Below are 25,048 nucleotides of genomic sequence, written 5' to 3' on the forward strand. Positions count from 1 at the left end.
TTGGTGTGTTCTCTCCTTTATTGTTTTTTATTCGGTTCTTTTCCATTGTGATTCAATATTCAATAGTTTGACAGGTTTATCCGCTGGGCAACCTTTGGTGGTTTTAATCTTGACATTTTAGGTCAATTTTAAAACTACATTCGTGTGGAAAATAACCTGTTTTCCCCAACAAGAAAAACAAGGTCCGACCTAACAAGTGTGGTGTGAATTGGAAATCATAGGATTCCTTGTAAGAAAGAACATGGACGCCGAGATCGTCTTCCTTGGATTTGCAATGGATGGTCAGATCCTTCTTGTTTTCCAAATCGTTATAGATTACTACTCTAACCCTCCTATCCCATTCCCAGACAGCCTCTATGCTCGTAGCCAAAACAAGCAACCACACCAACCTGATCGCACATGGATTCATGTTTTCTCCTCCTCATGCTCACCAAAACATCATACAAACTTATAAATGATTTTCTTAACTCAAACGGTCTGCTCTCATTCTTTTAACGCCTTACAATTTATGGTAAGTTGGAACCATTAAGATTTTTTTAATTAAGCAATTAATTTTTTGCATTGTACGTTGAATTTGAATTTAGGTTACATTTGATTCTTTGTAATTAAATAAAAGGATAATTGACAATGCGTCGTTTTAATTGTCAAATCATCTATCCTTAATCTTAATAAAAATAAAATAAAGAATATTATAGAGAGAGTAAGGGTCGATCCGCACGGAATAATGAAATTGACGATGAACTTGTCTTGCTTCAGGGCTAGGCGTGGATTGCAAAAGAAAGTAAAAATGGGGGGTTTGTCGAGAGGTAAAGAGAAAGCAAAAATTGAAAAAAGTAAATTTAAAGTAAAATTCAATAATAAAGATCAGCCTCAGGCTTTCGCTTTGCCTCAATTTCCTTCGACATTGAAATAGATCTTAGCTTTGGATTCTTGCCATTTACAGTCTATAGCGCTCAACCCCTATAACTTATTTTTCTCTCAATTGAACCGACAATTTAAATCAATATTTGATTGTAAGAATTTATGTGGACTAATCGCGACAATCGTTATTAGCGCCAACTCGATTTAAAAGCTTTGGAAAACCACAACTCTGATTTTAATGTCTCGCTGAGAATTGAATTCAATCTCAGTTTTCCTTAGTGGATAACCACTAAGTGTGTTCATAGGAAGTCGAATATGTTACAAGCCGATCCTTCCACCCAACTATCAATCAAAAACACAATCAATCCAACGTTCACTTTTTGAAAAGAAAATGTTTTTGATTATAAAAGGATGGTCGATTATCGATCCTTGATTCCATAAAACTAAAAATATAACCTGAAGGGTATTGAGTGCTTTTTAATTTTCATGATTGGAATTGAGCTATCGCTTCAGCCTTTAGCTATGAAAAACTTAGCTAAGCATGATAGAAATCATGCTTAGCATTTTAAAATTAAGAAAGATTTTAAAATAAATAAAACGAAAAAATACAAAGAAAGAACTTTTATAAAACTAAAGTAAGCAAGAACAAAGTAAAACCCGAAGGTGAAAGTTGTGTTTGAAACTCACCATATTGGATATTTATAGGTTTCTAAAACCTTAAAAATAATCAAGGTAATTCCTAAAAATCATATAAGATAATTCCCTAAAATTATAAAAGATAATTCTCTAATTTGTTTGAATAAAATCTCAAAAATAAAGATAAATCCTAAATTCAAGCTCGAAATTGAAGTTGAGTTTTCTGCTTGCACGAAATGCTGACTGAACCTTCTAGAAGGTGTTAACTAGACACCACGTCAGCGAGTCATGCTCAGTAGTCCAGCCTTGATTTCAGAAAAATAAAAACTTCAAAAAATAGCTCTTTTTAGCATAGTTTTTGGAATCCAATGTCTTGCACAAAAAACAAGAGAAAACGTCCAAATTTGCAACATAAACCGACGAATCAAGGAGTAATTAACAATAGAATAATAACAAAATTAAACACTCATCAATAATCCAATCGATGAAAATATAGTAAATAATTAATTGTAATATAGAACGAAATTGTTCGATAATGTTTTGTTAATGAGAACAAATGTGTACTATAGACATTTCACTCATTCTAATGCAGATGGGGAGTTATAGTGGATGGTTAGACGACTGATGGTAGAGGCCAAAATATTATGTCTACATGAGGAAATAGAAAAGAGATGAATGAGGGTGAGGTATATCCATAGTGAAAGTTCAACTATTGAATGTCGTCTGGTTTAAAAGAATTGAAGAATATGAGAGAGAGAGAGAGTCTCATCTTTTTAGCCATGCATGGTGGGTAATATACATGTCTTAGTATTAGTGTCATGCCTAAGATTATAATGTTTACTCGTAAGTTATTAGGGTGAATGAACCCGACTGACTGTATAAGAACAATTGGCTAATGTAATGACTAATACACCGAGATTCAACAACACAATCACTTGATTTCAAAGTTGGGGGTAAAAGACATTTTTAACTTCTAACTTGAGGGGTGTTGAAGAGAGTTAATTGATAACTAGTTAAGGGTAGTTAATCTAGTGATATTTAGCTGAAAGTTAGTTGTAAGATACAATAGTGGTATATGAATGTATGACTGGTAAGTTTATGCATATATGATAAATACATGAATGAATTTCTCCAATCTCTTGTTATTTTAGATTACACAAGGACCAATGAAGAAAATATTAAAATTATAATCAAATAAACTCGAATAAAATGTAGAACGAATAGATATAACTGCAACAATAAACGAACTACAAAAGGAGATCAAGCTATTGAAAGACCACCGACAAAAAACGAATCAGAATCAATTGACATGAAAAATTATTCACGAACGTAAATCGTATATCTAAATCCAATCCAAGAGTTCAAAGCAAGAAGAATCAGCATGATAATAAATAAACACCATCTTAATCAATCATAGCAATGTCAAATCCAACCCTAAGAAAAATTATAAACGAAAATAACAGCCAAACGACCAAAAACATACCCAAAGGTATTGGAAACGTAGTATAAAGGCAGAGGAAAATGTATCATAAAGTTAGAGTTATTAAAAATTAAAAAGAGAGATAGAGAGAGAAAAGATACAACAGAATAAAATAAAGAAAAAATGAATATCAACAGTCACCGATAAACATTAAGATTGGTGTCTTCGTCAATCACAAAGATGAAAGAAAAAAGATTGACGATTGACGACGGCATAAGAGAATAGAGAAAAAATTAATATTGAAAACCCTGTAGTATAAATTATTATTTTTAGGGTAGCCAAATCTATATTAATCAAATAATACCAAAGCATATAATAAAGAAAAAGGCAATCGAAATTCGAAGTAGCAGACTTACTTCCTGCATCCTATTTTATTTTTCCACTTTTTATGTAATATAAATAATATTGATAGGGTTGAGTATTATATTAAGTTAAGTTTACAAATTTTAAATTAATAGAATTGATGAGTTTTATTTTGTAATTTAAATTTTATTTGAAAATTTTCAAATCTAATCAAGTTTATGAAATTAGAGTAAATTTAAATTATTTGATTTTCTGTTTAAATTTACAAGCGATTTCAACGGAGCTCCCATTCTTCACGAAACATTTTATATTATGTGACTATATGTATCAAGTAAACTTAATATCTAGTATCTTAACTATTATTTTTGTTCCGTTTTAGTCATATAATTATTATTTTTTAAAATCATACATAGCTTTTAATTTTGGTTTTATTTTGGTCACCTACCATTAAAAAAATTAATAGAACCACTAACATGATATTTTTTACTTTTTTAATAATATTGTATTATCTTATAGTGGCACATCCGTGTCACTGCTAAATTTTAAAGATAAATGACTAAAATAAAGTCAAAACTAAATGTTAAGTATGATTTAAAAAACTAGTGAGTGACCAAAACATAACAAAAGGGATAGTGAAGACTAAACATGTAGTTTATCCTAAGTTTTATTTGCTAGCTTTTATGTTAAGATGCACCGGTGAAGAAGTGTGGTGGGATTGAGAAAGTGTAGACTTGTGTACTTTAATGTATCTGACTAGGGAACTTTATACAAATATTAATTTGCTTGATTTTAATTGGACTCTATAAGAGGTTTTGGTTTAATTTGTATAAGAAATGCAATCTAAACTTAGGGATGATCAAACTAGACGAATTCGATGGGTCTCGACTCTATCTGACCTGATAGGAGTGGTTTTTTTTTGGGCTCGGAACGAGGCGGGCGGGTTATGTAGCAAACGTGGGGACATGTTTAAGGTAAAAAAACACCGATTCGATCCGATCATTTTGTGTTTGTGTGAGTATATATATATAATTAATTTTTTTAAAGAATTTTTATTTTTATATTATATAATTATTAAAAAGATAAAATATATAAAATATATTAATTTAACAGTTTAAATATAATAAATAATTATAAAATATATTATTTTAATTATTTTAAAATATTAATATTTTCAGATCGGATCGGATTAAGGTCGGGATTTTAATCTAATAATCGTGACGGATTCGGGGTGGGAAAAATCCAAAATTCCTCAGACGGAACAGGGTTAAGTTTTACATATATGTTTTCAAGTAGGAGTCGGGACGGCCAAAAACCCAGCCCACCTCGCCCCGTGCCATCCCTATCTTAACTATAGAAGAAGTTAAGCAAATTGCACTTGGGTCTGTTCTATTTACTTTATAAGAGTTTCAAGTTGCCAACAGACAAACCATTGATGAAGTGGGGCCATGTGCCCTACAGGCAAGATATCGGTATTGAATCCGGTCAAGTTGTTGGAATGTTTGTAATAACCACTTAGATGCTTTAAAATTTATAAATATTCTTTTTTTTTTCACGTCTAATATTTTTATTTTATTTAAATTCAACATCTAGTGGATATAATAAGATTCCTTTCAAGATTCCAAAGGAATCCATGCAAGATCTATACCTCAATCAACCCAAAAAATGTAAAAACAATTCCAAAGAACTCCTTAATATAGCTTCTATTACCTGTTGGGAAATAAACCGAGTACGAGTAATTTCCGTATAACCAGATTAGTGAGAATGTAAAATAAAAGCGGAAAAATAATACTCGGAATTGATAACGGAGTTCAACTAATTTGCTTACTTCTCCGGATTGCTGCAGATCTTTACTAAGAGAGAAAATTTACAGGTGTTTACAAAACACTCACTACTCACAAGAAAGCTCTCTAGTATTGGGAGAAAGAAATGATTTTTGGGATGATTTTGAAGCTAAATGGGTTAGGGTATTTATAGTTGAAGCTTAAGGACTAATCTTATAAATACCCTAAAATCCAATGACTAATTATAATTACCCCATTACAAATTTTCAACAAACATCTACCAAACTTTGAAAAACCATTTTTCAAAGAAATATTTACCAAACTTTGAAAACCATTTTTCAAAGAAACATTTACCAAACTTTGAAAACCATTTTCAAAGAAACATTTACCAAACTTTGAAAACCATTTTCAAAGTTGGTTGCCAAACTTTGGACTTTTAATAATCTCCCACTTGAAGACTGATTTTAATTTGTCTTCACACCTCGATCAATGCAGTAGCTTTTCTAGTCTTGTTTTTCTAGCATGCTAACTGACGTTGAACACAACTTCAGTTTGTCTGTAGTCACCGTCTTTGTTAACATATTTGTTGGATTTTGAGCTCCACTAATCTTTTCAAGTTTCAAAATTCCATCTTCCAAAAGAGACCGTATAAAATGATATCTCAATTATATGTGCTTCGTCCTGGAATGAAAAGACTGATTCTTTGCTAGATGGATAGCACTTTGACTGTCGCAATACAAGACATTATTTTCTTGTTTCTTGCCTAACTCTTCCAAGAAACTTTGGAGCCAAATCATCTCCTTGATGGCTTCTATAACAGCAACATATTCTGCTTCAATTATAGAGAGAGCAACTATCTTCTGTAGTTGAGAAACCCAACTCACTGCAGTACCTCCTAGAGTATAGACATACCCTGTAGTGCTCATTCTGATGTCAACGCTTCCGGCTAAGTCAGCATATACATAGCCTGTCAATGTCGTATCTCCACCTTTAAAACAAAGTGCTTTGTTTGTAGTACCCCGCAGATATCTGAGGATCCATTTGACTGCTTCCCAGTGTACCTTGCCCGGATTATTCATGTACCTGCTAACAGCTCCCACTGCATGAGCAATATCTGGTCTGGTACAAACCATGGCATACATCAGACTTCCAATTGCTGAAGCATACGGCACCTTAACCATATGTGCACATTCTTCCTCCGTCTTTGGTGACTGTTCTTTGGAGAGTCTAAAATGAACACCTAAAGGTGTACTTACTGGTTTAGCATTTTGCATGTTGAACCTAGAGAGTACTTTGTTGATGTACTCAGCCTGTGATAACATCAAAGTCCCCGACTTTGTGTCTCTCTTGATCCTCATCCCTAGAATCTGCTTTGCAGCACCCATATCTTTCATTGCAATTTGCTTCGACAATTTTTGCTTCAAGTTTATAATCTCTTGCATGTCTGAACTTGCAACAAGCATGTCATCAACATACAACAATAAAATAATGAAGTTGTTGTCGAACTTCTTGATGTAGCAACAATGATCTTCTTGGCATCTGGTAAAACCACTACTACCCATGAAACTATCAAACTTCTTGTACCATTGTCTAGGAGCTTGTTTTAAACCATACAAGCTCTTCTTCAACCTGCATACCAGGTTTTTCTTGTATGCCTCTATGAAGCCTTCTGGCTGCCTCATATAGATTTCTTCCTCCAAATCACCATTAAGGAAAGTTGTCTTTACATATAACTGCTCAAGATGTAAATTCTCTACAGCTACAATTTTCAACACCAGTCTGATTGTAGACAGTTTTACAACTGGAGATAAAATTTCATTGTAGTCAATACCTTCCTTTTGCTGAAAACCTTTGACAACCAATCTCGCTTTATAACGTTTACTCCCATAGTGCTCTTCTTTGATCCTGTAGATCCACTTGTTATAGAGCGTTTTCTTGCCTGGTGGTAATTCAGCTAATTCCCATGTCTGATTTGACATAAGTGAGTCCATCTCATCTTTCATGGAAGACTCACACTTGACTGAATCCTCCACTTGCATTGCTTCATCATAGCACTCTGGTTCACCATTTTCAGTTAGCAACAAGTAGTGCAAAGAAGGAGAATACTGTTGGGTTGGTTTAGGAATTCTGGAGGAGCGTCTCAGTTCTGGTGTGTCTGGTTCTTCTTGATCTGCTTCAGGATTGATCTGAACATCATTTCTAGAAATCTCCTCGAACTCAGCAAATTCCTTTGTTTCAGCTTTGGTATTGGAGCTGCTTGATTCTACAGTTGACTTGTCTTTGTAAATCACATTCTCATTGATAATGACATCTCTGCTTCTGATGATCTTCCGATTTTCATAGTCCCAAAACCGGTAACCGAACTCATCACCGCCATAACCAACAAAGCCACATTTGTTGGACATAGCATCAAGTTTACTTCTTTTAGCAGAGTCTATGTGTACATAAGAAATACAACCAAACACTCTTACGTGTGAAAGGTTTATTTCTTTCTTGCTCCAAACTTCCTCAGTTATTCTACCATCCAAAGGAACTGAGGGTCCACGGTTAATCAGGTAAGCTGCAGTGTTGATAGCTTCAGCCCATAGAAATTTGGGTAGTTCGGCATGTATCCTCATGCTTCTAGCACGTTCATTCTGAGTTATGTTCATGTGCTCTGCTACGTCATTCTACTGCGATGTCATGGGAACTGTTGTCTCCATCTTGATCTCATTGTTTGCGCAGAAATCTCTGAATCTCCTATTTCTGTACTCTCCTCCATTGTCAGACCTCAACCACTTGACTTTCAGACCAGTCTCATTTTCCGCCATGGCCTTCCATTTTCTGAAGGTATCAAAGACTTCTAATTTCTTCTTCAGAAAATAAACCCATACCTTCCTTGTAGAATCATCGATGAAGGTGACATAATATAATGAGCCTGCAAGAGATGGAATTGGAGATGGTCCCCATACATCAGTATGAATCAACTCTAACCTTTCTACCTTGGGTGTCTTGCCAATCTTTGCAAAACTGACTTTTTTTTGCCAAATATGCAATCCTTGTATAGTCCGACATCTACACTCTTTAGATATGGCAGCTTTCCTTTTGACAAAAGCGTCTTCATCCCTTTCTCGCTCATATGGCCAAGCCTTTGGTGCCATAGGTTTGATTTTCCATTAGCATCTACGGCTATAATGATATTCTCTAAATTTGAGGTTACATAGAGAGCACCAGTCTTCTTACCATGAGCAATGATGAGTGCTCCTTTGGTAATCTTCCATTCACAGCCTGAAAAGGTTGTACTATATCTTTCTCCATCAAGTTGTCTATCAAAAATCAAATTTCTTTTGAGGCCAGGAATATATCTCACTTCTTTCAGCGTCCAGGTGGTCTGGTTTGGCAACTTTAATCGGATGTCTCCTTTTCCGACGATCTTCAAATCATCATCTAGATGAACCTTCCCAAAATCACCACTGACATAGTTCTCCATGATTTCTCGACATGGGGTGGAGTGGAAAGATGCCCCTGAATCCAAGATTCATGATTTAATCAGACTGTTGACGCTTAGAATCGTGGCATCACCTGTCTCCTCTGTCACGTTGGCAGATTCCTATGCTCCGGTATTTTTCTTCAGTGCTCTGCAATCTCTTTTAAAGTGACCCTTCTTGCCGCAGTTATAACAGGTAAAATCTTTCTTTCCCGTTCTTGATTTTCCCGTTCTGGATTTGGATCTACCACGATTTGAATTTCTTTATGAAGTTCTCCCTCTGGACTCCGTGTGCAAGGCTGAGGAGGTTGATGCTTCACCCGATTCTCTCCGTCGAATTTCTTCATTCAATACCAGATCCCGAACATCGTCGAATTTTAATTTGTTGTTTCCCGACGAGCTGTTGACTGCTGTAACAGTAGTATTCCAACTGTCTGGTAGAGATGATAAGAGAATTAAAGCTCGAACTTCATCATCAAACTCAATTTCCACGGAACTCAACTGGGTTGTAATTGTGTTGAGTTCATTTAGGTGTTGAGCCACTGATGCCCTTTCCGCCATCCGCAAATTGAATAATCGCCTCATCAAATTAACTTTGTTTAAGGCCGATGACTTCTCATACATACTGGAGAGAGCCGCCATAAGACCCGCCGTGGTCTTTTCCTTTGCTATGTTGAAAGCAACATTGTGGGATAACGTCAGTCGGATAACTCCGAGGGCTTGTCTGTCGAGAAGAGCCCAGTCTTCATTCTTCATGCCCTCTGGTTGCTTTCCTAAGAGGAGTTGATATAGATTTTTCTGGTACAAAAAATCTTCAATTTGCATCTTCCAAAAGCCAAAGTCCGCACCATCGAACTTTTCAATTTTCACCTTCCCTTCATCTGCAGCCATCGCTCCCACTCGAATCTGGCTTCTTTGGATCGTTTCTGACAATTCTTGCGTACCACCGTGTATTAGAACACATCCGTCGACAAATTCGTATCCCTGACAAATTTTTTTCTATCCACGAAATTCACTATTCACATGAATAGTAATGAATAGTAAACTCGCAAAAAATTGACAAAATTCACAACCAAAAGCTCTGATACCAATTGTTGGGAAATAAACCGAGTACGAGTAATTTTCTTATAACTATATTAGTGAGAATGTGAAATAAAAGCGAAAAAATAATACCCGGAATTGATAATAGAGTTCAGCCAATTTGTTTACATCTCCGGACTGCTGCAGATCTTTTACTAAGAGAGAAAATTTACAGGTGTTTACAAAACACTCACTACTCACAAGAAAGCTCTCTAGTATTGGGAGAAAGAAATAATTTTTGGGATGATTTTAAAGCTAAATGGGTTAGGGTATTTATAGTTGAAGCTTAAGGACTAATCTTATAAATACCCTAAAATCCAATGACTAATTATAATTACCCCATTACAAATTTTCAACAAACATCTACCAAACTTTGAAAAACCATTTTTCAAAGAAATATTTACCAAAGTTTGAAAACCATTTTTCAAAGAAATATTTACCATGAAAACCATTTTCAAAGTTGGTTGCCTTGGACTTTTAACATTGCCCCATAACGATCTACTAATAAACTCCTAATCTGGAATTGCAAAAACGTTACAACCCGAACAATTATTGAGACACTATCGTTGAAGCACTCTCCCAAATAACGTCGCATGCAATATTATAATTGTATCTAAAATTTGGGACCCACAATCTATATCATTAACACGGTCTGCTTCAACATTTTCCACAGCAAATGAAAATGGTGTGCCGCAGTTCCCTTGCAAAGAACCATTAACATCTCGCATAAGAAAACGAGACAAATCGTAAGCTATTTGATATCGATTCAATCAAGATTTGATAAATGTTAGAGTATGCCCAAAGACCAATCATATGATGATTGTAATAATACTTTTATTTACCGATTTTATTGAATAAAGGCATTGCCGCTATTATTTTCAGTTATATATATATATGTTTAACATAAACTGGAAGATAATAAAGTCCATATAATGACATAATTGTTATTATTAAAAGATCCCTAGTCAAGTATTATTATAGGCATGGACAATAATAATACGCTCAAGACTAACATGTTATTGATTGATGACAACGAGTTGTCATTGACATAGAGATGTCAGAATTAATACATGATTATATTGTTAGAGAACAATGTATTGAATTGACCCACCATGAGCATATGTCTTGGATTATTATGTGACAGTTATAACATTACTCATGGTGATGGCTATATGTATGATCCTCAGACTTGAGATCAATACTATCCCAACATATATTGTTGTATGTTTTGATGCAGCTAAACAAGCTCCGTAACTGGTTGCTCTATAAAGACTGTTATTGAATATATCTCAATATATGTAGTGGGTGTGTATGATTAAGATAGGATATGTCCTTCCTACATAATAGGAAATATATCATAGGCCACTTGATTGAGTAAGACTAGAAACGCATGGCCATGCTCGAATAAGTTGATATGAGATATCATAAACTATTCGTTAATTAAAGTGTGACTATTCCAGGACTTGTGCCTATTCTAGATATAAAGGACATAAGGATATAATACATAAAAGAGTTAATCACCAAGATGATATATCGAATCATATTTTCTTGTAACTTAGGTGACAATGATATATAGCTAGATGTCACTCATTGTATGTAATATTAGAATTGTTCTAATAATTACTTCTAATGTTACAAGAACCTACATGGTCACACCCTAAGATTGAAATGAGCAAAAATGTACAATTTGTTGTTCGTTACTAAAATATATCTAGAGTTAATTAAGTATATATATTTTAATAATCCCGAATATTTAATTTCAATTAATTAAATATAGATTTAATTAATTTGAAATAATAAAATCCTTGATATGATTAGGGTAACTTGGATATAAAAGGATTATTAATTTTTAATTAATTAAATATAGATTTAATTAATTTGAAATAATAAAAACCCTAATATGACTAGTAGGGATGGCAAACGGGCGGCTCGGGTGCGGATACCTCCTCCCCCATCCCCATACCCACCTACTATTTTTCAATCCACCACCTGCCCACCACCCATGATGGGTACAAATTTTCAAATCCACACCCGCCCACGCGGGTACATTTTCAAATCCATCCCCACACCCACTACCCACTAGTGACATACCCATCTAGACCCGCCTGACAACAAACTAATGAGATGTTGGAGTTGGTTCCCAGACAGTTCGTGATGGGGTAGCAGCGCATGCTTCAATTTGTCAGAGGAGTGACTCTACGAATGTTATGGAGACAGATTATAGGAAGAATGTAATCGCAAAGCTGGATTGTTGTGTTGCTTTCGATGTTAATGCTCATAGTGTACCTAATATGGGTTTTGAGGGGCTAAAGAACATGAAAATTGACGTGGTTAGTGGGATTATGGATTTAATCAAAGAGTCGAATATTTTCCTAATTAAATACCAGATTAAAGACTAAATATTTTTAATATTTGGTTAAATTATATGTTATATATTATATAATATTAAAATTTATAAATTAGTCTCTAAAATTACACCTAAATTCATAATGGTCCAAAATTTAATAGATATTTAGCTGGGCGGGCGGATATGGGGCGGGCGGATGCGGGGCGGGTAATGTCTCAAACCCATTACCCGCCCACCACCCACAATGGGTACCATTTTATAAATCCACACCCGCCCACTACCCGCTAAAATTATACCCATCCCCGCTCCAATTGGAGCGGATGCGGTGCGGAATCCATGAAACTGTACCCGTTTGCCATCCCTAATGACTAGGGTAACTTGGCTATAAAAGGGTGTGTTAGGTCTAGCAGCCGTTTTAGGGAGAACACACACAAAACCTTCAGTCACTTTCTCTCAAAACTGTTTTGGGGGAAAACAAAATTGCTCTCAATCGGGTGAACTAAGTAGAGGCCGAGACGTGATTTCGTGGAGGCTTACGATTCGAACCGATCTACACCACCAGAATTCACTACTTTCCTTGCTGTTTTTCAAGGAACACGCTGTAAGAATTCGCATCTCTTCCTCCCGATTTCAGTTTTTCGTACTTGGATCGCTGGTGAGACCGTCGAGTTTTGTTTCTGCTGTGCCATGGGGTGCGCCGACGGTCCTAACAATAAATACTTAGATCGAATTGACTCGAGCTCGACTCTAGTTCTTAACGAGCCGAAACAAGCTACTTGATATTCGAATAGAAAAGTTCGTGAGAAGCTCGAAAATAAAATATATTAAGATTTTTTAAAATAAATTATTAATAATATTATCATTTATGTATTGATTTTTTTAAAATATAATAAGATTTTTATGTATTTAATGTTCAGGTTCGAGTTTGAGGCTTTAATCGAGTTAAATTTAAGATTTTTTTCATTTCGAGCTGCTCACGAGCTTCAGTTTAAGATATTGAGTTCGAGTCGAACTTGAAAATTTTAAGCTCAAGGGTTTTCGAGTCAAGTCGAGCTCAGCATTACTCGAGCTCGACTCGACTCGTGTACACCCCTAATCTCGCCGATTGCCCAGCTGGCTCTCCTCGGGCCTGCAGAGATACGAAGAATCGTCCAAGACAGCCATTCCATCTCCCACTAACATGGAGGCTGCATGGATGACAGCCTCACTCCATCGATTCAGCTCTAACCCAGCTTCAACATCTATCTCCTCCGACCAAACTTCCACCTTCTCAAACAATTTTTCCAACGAGCTTATATTATCCTTCCAAATTTTATCCCTGCTCGTTTAATCCTCAAAGATTAAAAGAACTGTCAAACCACTTAATCTCATTATTGTTGGACCTTTAAATCCATCCATATGTAAAATTTTTGCAAGATCTTTTATCTTCATGAAGTACTTGCACCATCCAAACAAGACTGTCTTTAAAAACCATCAGTTTTTCCTCATCAATGGATCCTTCGATGTAAGATATTGGATGCAGTTTATCGTCAACTCTACTCTTACCTTCAAGATGCTGCACATCAATGCGTTTTTTCTCCAAAAAGTATTTCGCGTTTGAAATCCCGCAATGAAGACTCTAATCTTGTTACCGTGAATTCTAAAACTGTCAAGATGGCCCATTGCTCTTTTAGCATCCTCCATATGTGCAAATCGAATAAAGCCGAAACTGCTTCCCCCTATTCTTTTTTTTTTTTTTGCTGGGATGAAAGAATCAACAACTTCACCATATTTATCAAAGATAAGTCACAACCCTTGATAGTGGAGATTCTCTGGAAGATCAAACACTATCAGCGTGAGACAACTTCCTCTCGTTCTCTCTCTTGTCTGATAGTTATGAGTCGCCTGATTGTTAACACCTGACATCTTCACTTTCTACTTTTGAATCTTGAGCAAATGGTCATCTTCACTTCGTCAGAATTGTTGTTTAAGCATTTGAAACCTGAGATGGATGAACTCTCCATCTCCACTGTTCTCTCTGGATGAGATGAGACTCATTGAGTGTTTATACAATGAATGTATAACATCTTCATGCAGATGTCGTATTGGGATTTATCTTACATACAGAGGGCAGATGCAGGAACTTCATTAGAAATATTCCTTCAATTATGGTTTTTTTTCAATGCTTTAGACACTTTGCGTTAATAGAGGATTAGAAAGGCTTTCTAGCTTAATGTTATTTTGAAAGTTTTTTTAACTCTTACATGGAATTCGTATAGGTGTCGATTTGAAAGTACTCATCGATCTCTCCCTCGGTTCATGACCTCGACCATGACTAGTCGAGGAAGGCAAAGTACAACCGAAAGAGAGACTAGGAGCCAGATGTTCAAAGCAGGTCCCAGGTTTCAGTCCCTTAGCTTTTCGGACAATCGTTTCCGATCACTTTTACGGCACTAAAAAAAGAGTTGCCGGTTCAACGATACTATAAATGGACAAGCCATAGAGAGTGGAAAATGCAATGTCTCAGTCTTCCTTGAAGACAACTTCCATGCCAAGAAGCAAGGAGGTCACATCTTCTTATCGAACCTTAAGAATTGAACCATCAAGTTTACACAGTTTTATGCACTTTTGATCTATTAAGTTTAAAAAAAATCGATTTCTTTCTTATTTTCCAACATAAATTAGTAGATAAAACAATTAGTAAAGGCATTATGCTACTGACGACGAATCAATTTAAAAAAGATAAAGCGATTCTCGTGAAAAAAGATGATACAGGGATGAGACGAAGGGGTGGTCTCTTCCTAAAATTTTAAAAGTCCATTTCTCTAACAAAAAAATCTTACATCCATCCTTCTAACGATTTATGTGTTTATCTGGTAACGTATGTTAGAGTACTTAGTCTTTAGTACTTGGTCTCTGGTTCAAGTGTTTGTTATTGAGCTGTTGTAACTGTTCTGTGTAACTGCCCAAGTTGGGCTTTAGTTTTATCTTTGTCTGTCACCGGACTTCTCTCCGATCCTAGAATTCTAATAATGCATTGACTAAATGTAAAATGCAGTTGATATTTCAGTTGCCGACACCAGTTAATTCAAGTGTTTATTGTAGATTTTGAGAGTGATTTAGCAACCCCTATTTGTCCCAACGATAACAAAAATTAAGAGGCTTTGTACAAGGACCGTTTTGTCTTACATTCCACACGCAGTTATCTATATGAAAGCAACCTTTATCCCAACTCCAATACCTTTCTTCCGTGTAAACGTCGAACCAGTGTGATTTTCCATTCCATGTCATGCGACAGAAAAACAAGGTCCGACCTAACAAGTGTGGTACAAATCGGAAGTCATAGGATTCCTTGTAAGAAAGAACATGGACGCCGAGGTCGTCGTCCTTAGATTTGCAATGGATGATCAGATCCTTCCTGTTTTCCAAATCGTTACGGATTGTTACTCCCACACTCCTATCCCAGAAATCCTCTATACTCGCAGCCAAAACCAGCGTTACAGACAGCAACCACACCAACCTGATCGCCAACGTATTCATGTTTTGCTCGTCTTCATGCTCACCAAAACACCATACAGCCTTATGAATGAAATTTTCTAGCGAAACGGGTTGCTCTCAATTTTTTAACGCCTTGCAATTTATGGTATATTGGAACCATTAAGATTTATTTAATTAAGTTTAATTTAGGTTATATTTGATTCATAATGTTATCGCCACTGAAATTTAAAAAGTAAAAAATCGGTCAATAATGTTAACGATTTTTAACATATTGGTTACTAACATTATTGATTTGTAATAAATCGGTCACTGGACTTTAGCATACGTTATTGGAAATAACAATCTTTATTCAATGACAGAGGTTGCACAATTGCTGTCAATGGCGTCAATACACCCAATGGGGCAATATGAGTAGGAGATGGTTAAAGGAATTGAAAGAAAAAAGAAACAAGAAATCAAAGCTCACAATGCACAATTCCACACAATATCAGTCGCTGTAGTTGCCTCCTCCACAACAGCTATTATTGCGGCCACCACCTCCGCTTCTTCTTCTTTCTCAACAGTGTTAGTAGTTGTGTGCAATACGTGGAGGTTGCTGAAGCCATGGAGCCGTACATTATAATCTTGCTTTGGTTGTGAACTCTGCTGTTAATGTTCATTCACCCAACGATCAATTAACTCTTATAGTTGTTGCAGAACAATTTATTGAGGTCAAGCAGTATTCAAAGACAGATGGCATCTCAGTACAACATGCTTTTTCATATGACAATAAGTACACAGAAGAATATATATATTCATGTATGTACAATGAGATGAATTATTATTCTCACTTCTTTTGTTTTTCCTTCACTTTGCCCCACTAAGTGTTTAACTCACAATAATTTTTTTCCTGCTATATTGAAGGATAAGTATCTTAAAGCTTATTATCCTATTTTGTATAAGAAGTAATAAGAACTAGAAGAAGCAGCTAAGAAACAACAAGAATTGTCAGACATTCATCCAGCCATTAATCTTTTTGTCTCCTCCAATCGTCAAGTTGGTATGAAAGTTAAACGTAATGAAAATGAGAATTATGATATATTGATTGGGAATATGAGCTATTTACAATGTTACTATGGCCTTAAAGCAACATAAAAGAAGATGATGTCCTAAGTTTTTGAAATGACAGTTTACAAGAAAGGAAATCTGATTATGTAACATGAAGATGAATATGAGAGAGATGCATGTCCTTATCACACTGACAAGACCTTCACGGCCATTCTCCATGACAATGAAGTTGCAAGTTTGCAGGTAAAAACAAAGGATGGTGATTGGATCGGTGTCGAGCCCTCCGATTCTACGTTCCTCATCATGGCTAGTGATGCATTCTTGGCATAGAGGAATGGAAGAATACACTCTACAATCCATCGTGTGACCATAATGGAAGCTGCAAAAGGAAATATATAGTCTTGCGTTCTTCTTTTTTAGTGGGGAAACTTGATCACCATCAACAACCTCAAAAGTAAAAGTCACATAAAGATTCTACATTTAAGATAATTCAGTTTACTATAAGCACCTTGAAATAAGACAAATTATGGTATTCTTATTACTCGTTCAAGAAACAAAGTTAAAATTTTCTTTTCTTCCACAATATTTACCTTAAGGATTTGCATCAAATTGCACGTATATACATAATCTTAATAGTACAATACAGATATTACTGAAGAGAGAGAGAGACTTGAGATGAGGAGTTAATGGAGAGAGAGCATAATGAAAAAAAAAAACAGACAAAGAAGTCAGGAAAGCAGTTCACGGGCCAAATAAACTTTTCGTCGTCCACGTTAACAGTTGTTAACATCAAATGATTAATTTGTTAAAAATCAATAACTTTAGTGATTAATTTGTTATATTTAAAACTTCAGTAGAGAAAATAAAAGTTTTCTTAAACATTAATGACCATTTGTGTAGTTTACCCATTAAATAGAATGTGGCGAATCAAATGCTTTCTGTAAAATGTAATACTTAGTTTGGGTAAGAATATTAGACATTTATTTTAAAAATATAATACCTCTGTACTTAATAAAAAATAGTGAATTTGGTGAAAATTGATTGAATAATTTAATATGTAATTGTTACGTATATTATGATTTAGTATAATTATGCATAAAATTTTAACTTTAATTGGACTGAAAACATTAATATAGTCATCTTATCAATCTATCTCGATTCCACCCCTTCATATTAAATATTAATAGACGCTCTTAAACATTAAAGATTGGTTGTAATTGAGTTATGGCAATATAAATTTGTCAATAAACTATATTGTTATATACATTTTTATGTATGCGTTGATGTTGTAATACCCAATTTTTATTTGAACCGTTTAAATTGGATTTAGATTTTAAATACTGTTCGTACGTTGAGTGGATTAATTTGATGAAACTGAGAAAATCATTGTGATTATGAGCTTCTAATCATGCTTTTAAGCATATTTTTTTTTTGGTTTTGGGATTGACATATGCGTAACGGGATCATTGAATTCAGAATTGAAAGACAAAATTCCTTTTAAAAGATATAATTAATTAATATGGAAATCTAAAAAGATAAAAATTATTTGCATAAAAAATTCCAAGATCTCTCGGTGCATGTTAGTGTTGGATCATAAACTTGATCCATTATGGGAGCCTAAACCCAAACCCAAACTAAATTGATGTCATTGCTTACATCATTTAAGTAAAGATGTCATTGCTTACATCATTTAAGTAATGATGCCATTGCTTACATCATTTAAGTAATGATGTCATTGCTTACATCAATTTAGTTAGGTGAGAGTTAGGTATTTGTTGAATTTGTAATGGTTTAAATTAGTTTATTTGTGTGGTGTAGGATTATTTTTTAGTAGTATAAATACCCCTCTCCATTTTAGTTTTAAGCATCAAGAAAAATTAAGAGCTTCTAAGTGAGTGAAGAAGTAAAGTCTTATAAGAGTGAGTTGTAGTTCTTGTTTTTGAGTGAGAGTGCTCTTGTAATATTTGTTTGAGTTTCAATAAAGGTTGTTTGTGTGAGTGTTTTATTTCCAACAAAGTGGCATCAGAGAGAGTTGGAAAGATCGAAGGTCTCGACGAGAAGAATCCGCCGCCGCCAGAATTTTCTCAATCTGAGTTCTGACGCACCGTCGGAAGACTGCTGCTAGAAAATCGAGTTGACTCGTCGAGTTGAGCCGAGTTAGCCGAGTTGGAGCCCTTGACCGAGTTGTCCAAGTCCTTCCCAAGGTTTTTTCGACGTTCCGGATTCATTCGTGTAATCAGATTTTACAAAATCTCATTATATTAAGAGATATGGCAAATGGTATGGCACCATTCCAATTTCTGACACTCAACAACAACAACTACGCCAATTAGAGTATCAAAATGAAGGCACTTCTTGGATCACAAGATGTGTGGGATATCATAGAGAAAGGCTATAACGAGATTGTGGATGATGTTGTTTTTGCTACTCTTACACCAGATCAAAAGACAACTTTGAAGGATTCAAGAAAGAGAGACAAGAAGGCTCTCTACCTCATCTACCAAGCATTAGATGATGATGGTTTTGAAAAGATTTCAAGTGCAAACTCTAGCAAGGAAGCATGGGAGAAGCTGCAAACCTCTTACAAAGGATCCGAGCAAGTGAAGAAGGTTCGTCTCCAAACATTAAGAGGTGAATTTGAATCCTTGCACATGAAAGCATCTGAGTCTATTTCAGATTATTTCTCAAGAGTAGTAGTTGTTTCTAATCAATTAAAAAGAAATGGTGAAAAGTTAGAAGATGTGAGGATATTAGAGAAGATACTCCGTTCGTTGGATCCCAAATTTGAGCACATCCTCATGACGATTGAAGAAACTAAAGACTTGGAAGAAATGAGGATCAAGCAACTCCAAGGATCATTGCAAGCATACGAAGAGAAGCATAAGAAGAAGCATGAGTTTACTAAGCAACTCCTCAAGCTACAACTCAAGGATATGCATGAGAGCCAACGCAATGATATAAACCAACGTGGCCAAGGCAGAGGTAGAGGTCATAGACGAGGTGGAAGTCGAGGTCGTGGACGAGGCTGGAATTACAACAACAACAATTCCAAAACAACTATGAGAAAGGAGAAAGCTCAACACGAGGCCGTGGAAGAATCAATCTGAACTCAAGGCACGACAAATCTCAAGTTCGATGTTATAATTTTCAGAAGTTTGGGCATTATGCTTCAGAATGTAGAGCTCCCAACAACAAAATTGAGGAGAAGGCCAATTACGTGGAGGAAAAGACAGATGGCAAAGAAACTCTTCTTCTAGGACGAAAGGAAACTGATGGTGGCCAAGCAAATTCTTGGTATCTTGACAGTGGTGCAAGCAATCACATGTGTGGAAGGAAAGACATGTTCGTGGAGCTAGACGAGTCAGTAAGCATAAATTTTTCATTTAGAGATGATTCCACAATAGCAGTAAAAGGGAGAGGTAACATTCTTATCCGTTTAAAAGATGGGAGACATCAATTTATTTCAAATGTCTACTATGTGCCAAATATGAAAAGTAACATCTTAAGTTTAGGGCAACTAGTAGAGAAAGTTATGATATTCATATGAATAATTATAATCTTTCTATAAAAGATGATAAGAATAACTTCATTGCTAAAGTGTCGATGTCAAATAATAGAATGTTCTTGATCAATATACAAAATGATGTTGCAAAGTGCTTGAAATCTTGCTACAAAGATGCATCATGGCTTTGGCATCTTCGATTTGGGCATCTCAATTTTGGAGGTCTAGAGCTGTTATCTAAGAAGGATATGGTGAAAGGACTACCTCGCATCAACCATACTGACCAGCTCTGTGACGGGTGTCTAGTCGGGAAACAATTCAGGAAAAGCTTTTCAAAGGAGTCAGAGATAAGAGCCATGAAGCCACTTGAGCTCATCCTTACCGATGTGTGTGGACCGATCAAGCCAAGCTCTCTCGGTAACAGTAACTATTTTCTTCTCTTCATTGATGATTTTTCAAGAAAAACCTGGGTATATTTCTTGAAACAGAAGTCAGAAGTTTTTAAAGTCTTCAAGAAGTTCAAAGCAGCAGTGGAGAGAGAAAGCGGTAAAAAGATCAAAGCCATGAAATTCGATCGAGGTGGAGAATTTACTTCCAGGGAGTTTCAAGAGTTCTGTGAAGAAAATAGAATTCTTCGACCAATGACAGTTCCTAGATCCCCCTAGCAAAATGGTGTGGCAGAAAGAAAGAACAGAACAATCCTCTATATAGCACGAAGCATGCTCAAAAGCAAGAAACAACTCAAGGAATTTTGGGCAGAGGCAGTAGCGTGTGCCGTCTACTTGAAAAACCGATCTCTAACAAGAAGTATATGGGGAAAGACACCACAAGAAGCTTGGAGTGGAAGAAAGCCTGGCATTTCCCACTTTAGAACCTTTGGAAGTATAGCCCATGTTCATGTACTAGACGAGAGAAAAACGAAGCTTGATGATAAAAGCGAGAGTTTTATCTTCATCGGCTATGATGCTAATTCAAAGGGATACAAGTTGTACAATCTAAATAATAAGAAGTTTGTGATTAGTCGAGATGTGGTCTTCAACGAAGAAGAAGAATGAGATTTAACTCTCATACAGATGACTTCAATTTCTTTCCTCAGTTTGAAGAAGATGAACAGACAATGAGGGAACAACTAGATGAATCTAAATAAGAGCTTGCAACTCCACCCACTTCACCAACATCAACCAGTCAAGGAGACTCATCACCATCGTCATCGTCAAGTGGGAGTCAAAGTGAAAGAGTTGTGCAACGTACAAGAAGCCTTAGAGATCTCTAAGAGGTAACTGAACGACAAGATAATCTTACATTATTTTTTCTGTTTGCCGATTGTGAACTAGTGAGTGTTCGCGTGTTGTGAGTACTATAAAATATACGCAAAGAATGTGCAAGTATACACAATCGCTCAAGTAATATACTGATGAGTGAGTATCGTCTCCACAGGGATTGGGTGAAATCACAAAAGTCTAACCAAAGCAATGCAATATTCTATCTAAGTATAGTTAGTCTTGATATATACAAATGTCACGACAATGGATATGTGTATGCTGGTGGATGCAGATTGATGGTGTGATGGTGTAGCAAATGGAAATACAGTGGCAATAATGGATGTTTAATGTTGAGTATGGTGAAATGTTGAGGCAATGAGAAATGGTAAAGACAATAAAAAAAAAATAAGAAGAAAATAATCCTCACGTGACAAGCTTCCAATGAAATGAATGGTAAGGATTGGTCTAAGGTTGCTAAACTTATTTCTCAAGTATATTTAAGCTATCTTGTCTTTACTTACTCGACAGGGCTTTCCTAAGGTATTCAAAAGAACCTAACAGAATAGGATGCCAAGGCATCTGCTCTCACTCAACGATGTTGGACAGCCTACCCTATTGATAAAGACACCCTTTTTAGTCGTTGAAATCCTATCCTAGTCTCTTCCGAGATCTAAGGGATTAAGTTATAATATTCCTAGGCCGGTTCAAAGCCCCTTGAAAATACCATAACCCATTGCTTATGAGGATCTTATCTTGTGTTTCTTCCGAATACTTACAAGTATTTTTAGCTTAGGATTCTTCCGAATACCTAACCTTCATCTAAGAGATGGACATTTCCATGCCTCTTACAAGACAAGATGGTGAAGTATTCATAAGCAAAGCAAATAAAGAACCAAAATAACCTTAAATATACCATTAAAAATAAAGTTTAAACAACCATTAAATCAACCACCACCAAATAAGTTAGTTCATGGTGGGGTTCGAAATATCCAAACACAAAGTCATGAAAATATTCGTTCCAACAACCCACAAAATAATATAAAAATAGCAGTAAAAAGGAAAGTGAGAAGAAGCCTTCGACGCGCCACCGGAGGTCTCCTCTCAGCCACCACAAACCACCTAGCTCGCTAGCTCCTTTCGGCGCCTAGCTTGCCACTCCTTGGAGCTTTATCAATGGAGGAATATCCTAAGGAAGAAGAAAGGAAAAGAGAAAATAAAAATGTGATTTTTCTCTGCTCTATGCGTGTGCTCTCTGTCCTTTTTTCTTCTCTCCCATGATGTGTCATATATAATAAAAATATCTAGGGGTAATGATGAGGTTGTTAGGTGCAAAATACCCCTCATACCCCTAGAATCACATGTTGTGCATGAACCTTATCCTCCAAGTGGCAGTGGTCCATTGGCAGCTCTGGCAGGCGGTTACAACAGTCCTTCACGTGCAGAGACAGCTGTCTAGTGCCAGCTGTCCTTATGCAGAAATATCTTTTTGTCTTTTTTTCTACGCCAGAAATGCCAAGGCATTTCAATCTGCTTTAGCAACGTGTGATGCCGCGGCATTACTTCCCAAAGAATCCTTTTTCTTGCTATTCCCTGCACACCATAGACAAACTGCACATTTCCCTCAAACAACACCATTAAGAAATAAAATAGCACAACCACCACAAATGCAACTATATGCAACTACATGATCCTAAAATGACTAAAATGAGCTTTTAAACAAACAATAACTTAAGTGAAAAAGGCTTTAAAAGTAGCCTTTTTAGGAAGTTAACACACCCCCAAACTTAAGCTATTGCTTGTCCTCAAGCAATGGATAGCAGTTACATAAGCATAATGTCATGGCAAAGTTCGATAGTAAGACAGTAGGACAAAATTGAATTTCAACCCTCAGAACGATAGGCTTTAACATGCTAGACTTATCAAGAATTCAAGTACTTTTCCCTAGGTCAAAATCCTTTGTGGTAGTGTGTGTGCGTGATTGTATCCAATCTATACTTAGCAAATTTAGAAAATTTCTAATCAAGTCCCCTAGTTTTTGTCAAGGCATTTACTTATCATTAAGCACATTTTTACTCCATTTTCTTTGATTTTTTTATGCTGTTACGAAGGGAGTCAGCTCATCACACCTACTCTCCCACACTCTAGATGAAAGGGAGCATACCTTCCATCCCCGAGCTAGTTAAGTAGAGTCATCCCGTGACTTCTTTCATTCACTCATATGCACAAGGCTTCCATTTATTAAAGAAAGTTCCAGGAAATGCCACGGCAAAGAGGAGTGTCCCTCTACAGCTATGCTTAGGCATTTATTCACAGTTTCATTTCTAAGGGAGTTTGTTTTTGATTTTTCTTTTAAACACCATACTATATTTCAATGCCAAGACTAACTAAAGTTCCTTCATAAAAATTTCCTAAATTTTCTAAGTATAGAAAACATACAAATCGTGTAAATATTTTTCACAAAGCATCAAGGCCTAGAGTGAGTTCTATCATTCTCAACATTCATTTACATTCAGATTCTAGCCTAACAAAATTATCATCATCGGGTATCCTCAAAACATTTCATCTAACTGTCCTACCATTTACTGATGCCATGGCATAATACTATGCTAATGCTATCATGCATATGACCTACCAAGAACAATACCTCCCCCAAACTTAAGGGAAGCATTGTCCTCAATGCTTTAAAGAGAACTAAACTAACTATAAACTATATGTTATGCAATGAAATGCAACTAAATGAAAATGGATGCAAGAGAGGTACCTCAATGTTTACGTGGTGGTGGTGCTTTAGAGGTGCTAGCAGCTCCTCGTCGGGTGCGCTTTCGGATAGGTGCTGGGCTGGACTCGGAAGAAGTGGAGTAATAGTGCGCAATATGTCCAGCCGTGGTCTTGGTGCGGCGACCACTACGTTATGCATGAGAAGGATTGGGTGCTGGGACGGGGCTGGGTGTTTCTTCGACAGTGACAGTGGGCGGATATTCAGGAGTCTCGGACCGGTGTGTATCAGGAGTAGGGTCAGCAGCAGGAGGATCGGGTGCATCATGCTCAGGCTCTGGAGATGCCTCGGCATTGAATGCCGGTAGAATTTCATCTGAGAAACCAGGGAAATTCCATTGACCGTGGGGAATAATTTCTTGAAACAACGATTCCACCATAGCATCTTTATGCTTCACGTATCCAAAGAAATTACGGATGTCACCGTGTAAAGCATGCATTTGAGCTTGAGTCTGCGTCACAGCTTTCTCGAGAGCAAGTAACCTTGCCTCGGAATTCGATTCTGTAGTACCTGCAGATTGCTTATGAACAAGGTCTTTAGACTTGGGATTTTCAAGTCCCAACAATAGTGGAAGTCTAGCCCTAGTGATGCCCGATAATCCAGGTAAAATTTCATCAAAAGCATTTTCCTCAACCTTTTTCTTACGACATAAAGCGGTAATTAAATTAGGAAACACCAAAGAACTTGCCTTTTTACCCAAACAATCATGAACTTGATGAATAATAATACGACCCACATCGATCGGACGGGATACCATTATAGAATGTAAAAGCAATAAGCATGAAAGTGATACCGTAGTATTGTGGGAGGTGGGCATGAGTTTATGCTTGAGGAAGTGATTCCATAATTTGGCACGCGGCTGAAGACGTTCCCGGTTGACCGAGTATCGGCTCGTCTGGCGACCATTCCACTCAGTGTTTTCGAAACAAATGTCCTCCAAGACCCCATCGTATGTGTTGCTATCGGCTTCCTCTTCGAACGTGGCATGGTTATCCACAACATTCTGCAAATGAAAATAACGATTAATAGC

At 36.2% G+C, this 25,048-nt stretch overlaps 1 protein-coding gene across 1 annotated transcript; it reads right to left on the reverse strand.

Moving 5' to 3' along the window:
- Positions 1-13,046: 13,046 nt before the first annotated feature.
- Positions 13,047-15,473, reverse strand: LOC120189791 (S-protein homolog 3-like). Its single transcript, XM_039192980.1, has 2 exons — positions 15,175-15,473; positions 13,047-13,272 (listed from the first exon to the last, which is right to left on the reverse strand). Exons 1-2 carry the CDS (start codon positions 15,471-15,473, stop codon positions 13,047-13,049), a joined length of 525 nt encoding a protein of 174 aa, XP_039048911.1.
- Between the last annotated feature and the right edge of the window lie 9,575 nt (positions 15,474-25,048).

Source organism: Hibiscus syriacus, unplaced genomic scaffold (genome assembly GCF_006381635.1).
Source record: "Hibiscus syriacus cultivar Baekdansim isolate YM2019G1 unplaced genomic scaffold, ASM638163v2 tig00116959_pilon, whole genome shotgun sequence".
NCBI lineage: Eukaryota > Viridiplantae > Streptophyta > Magnoliopsida > Malvales > Malvaceae > Hibiscus > Hibiscus syriacus.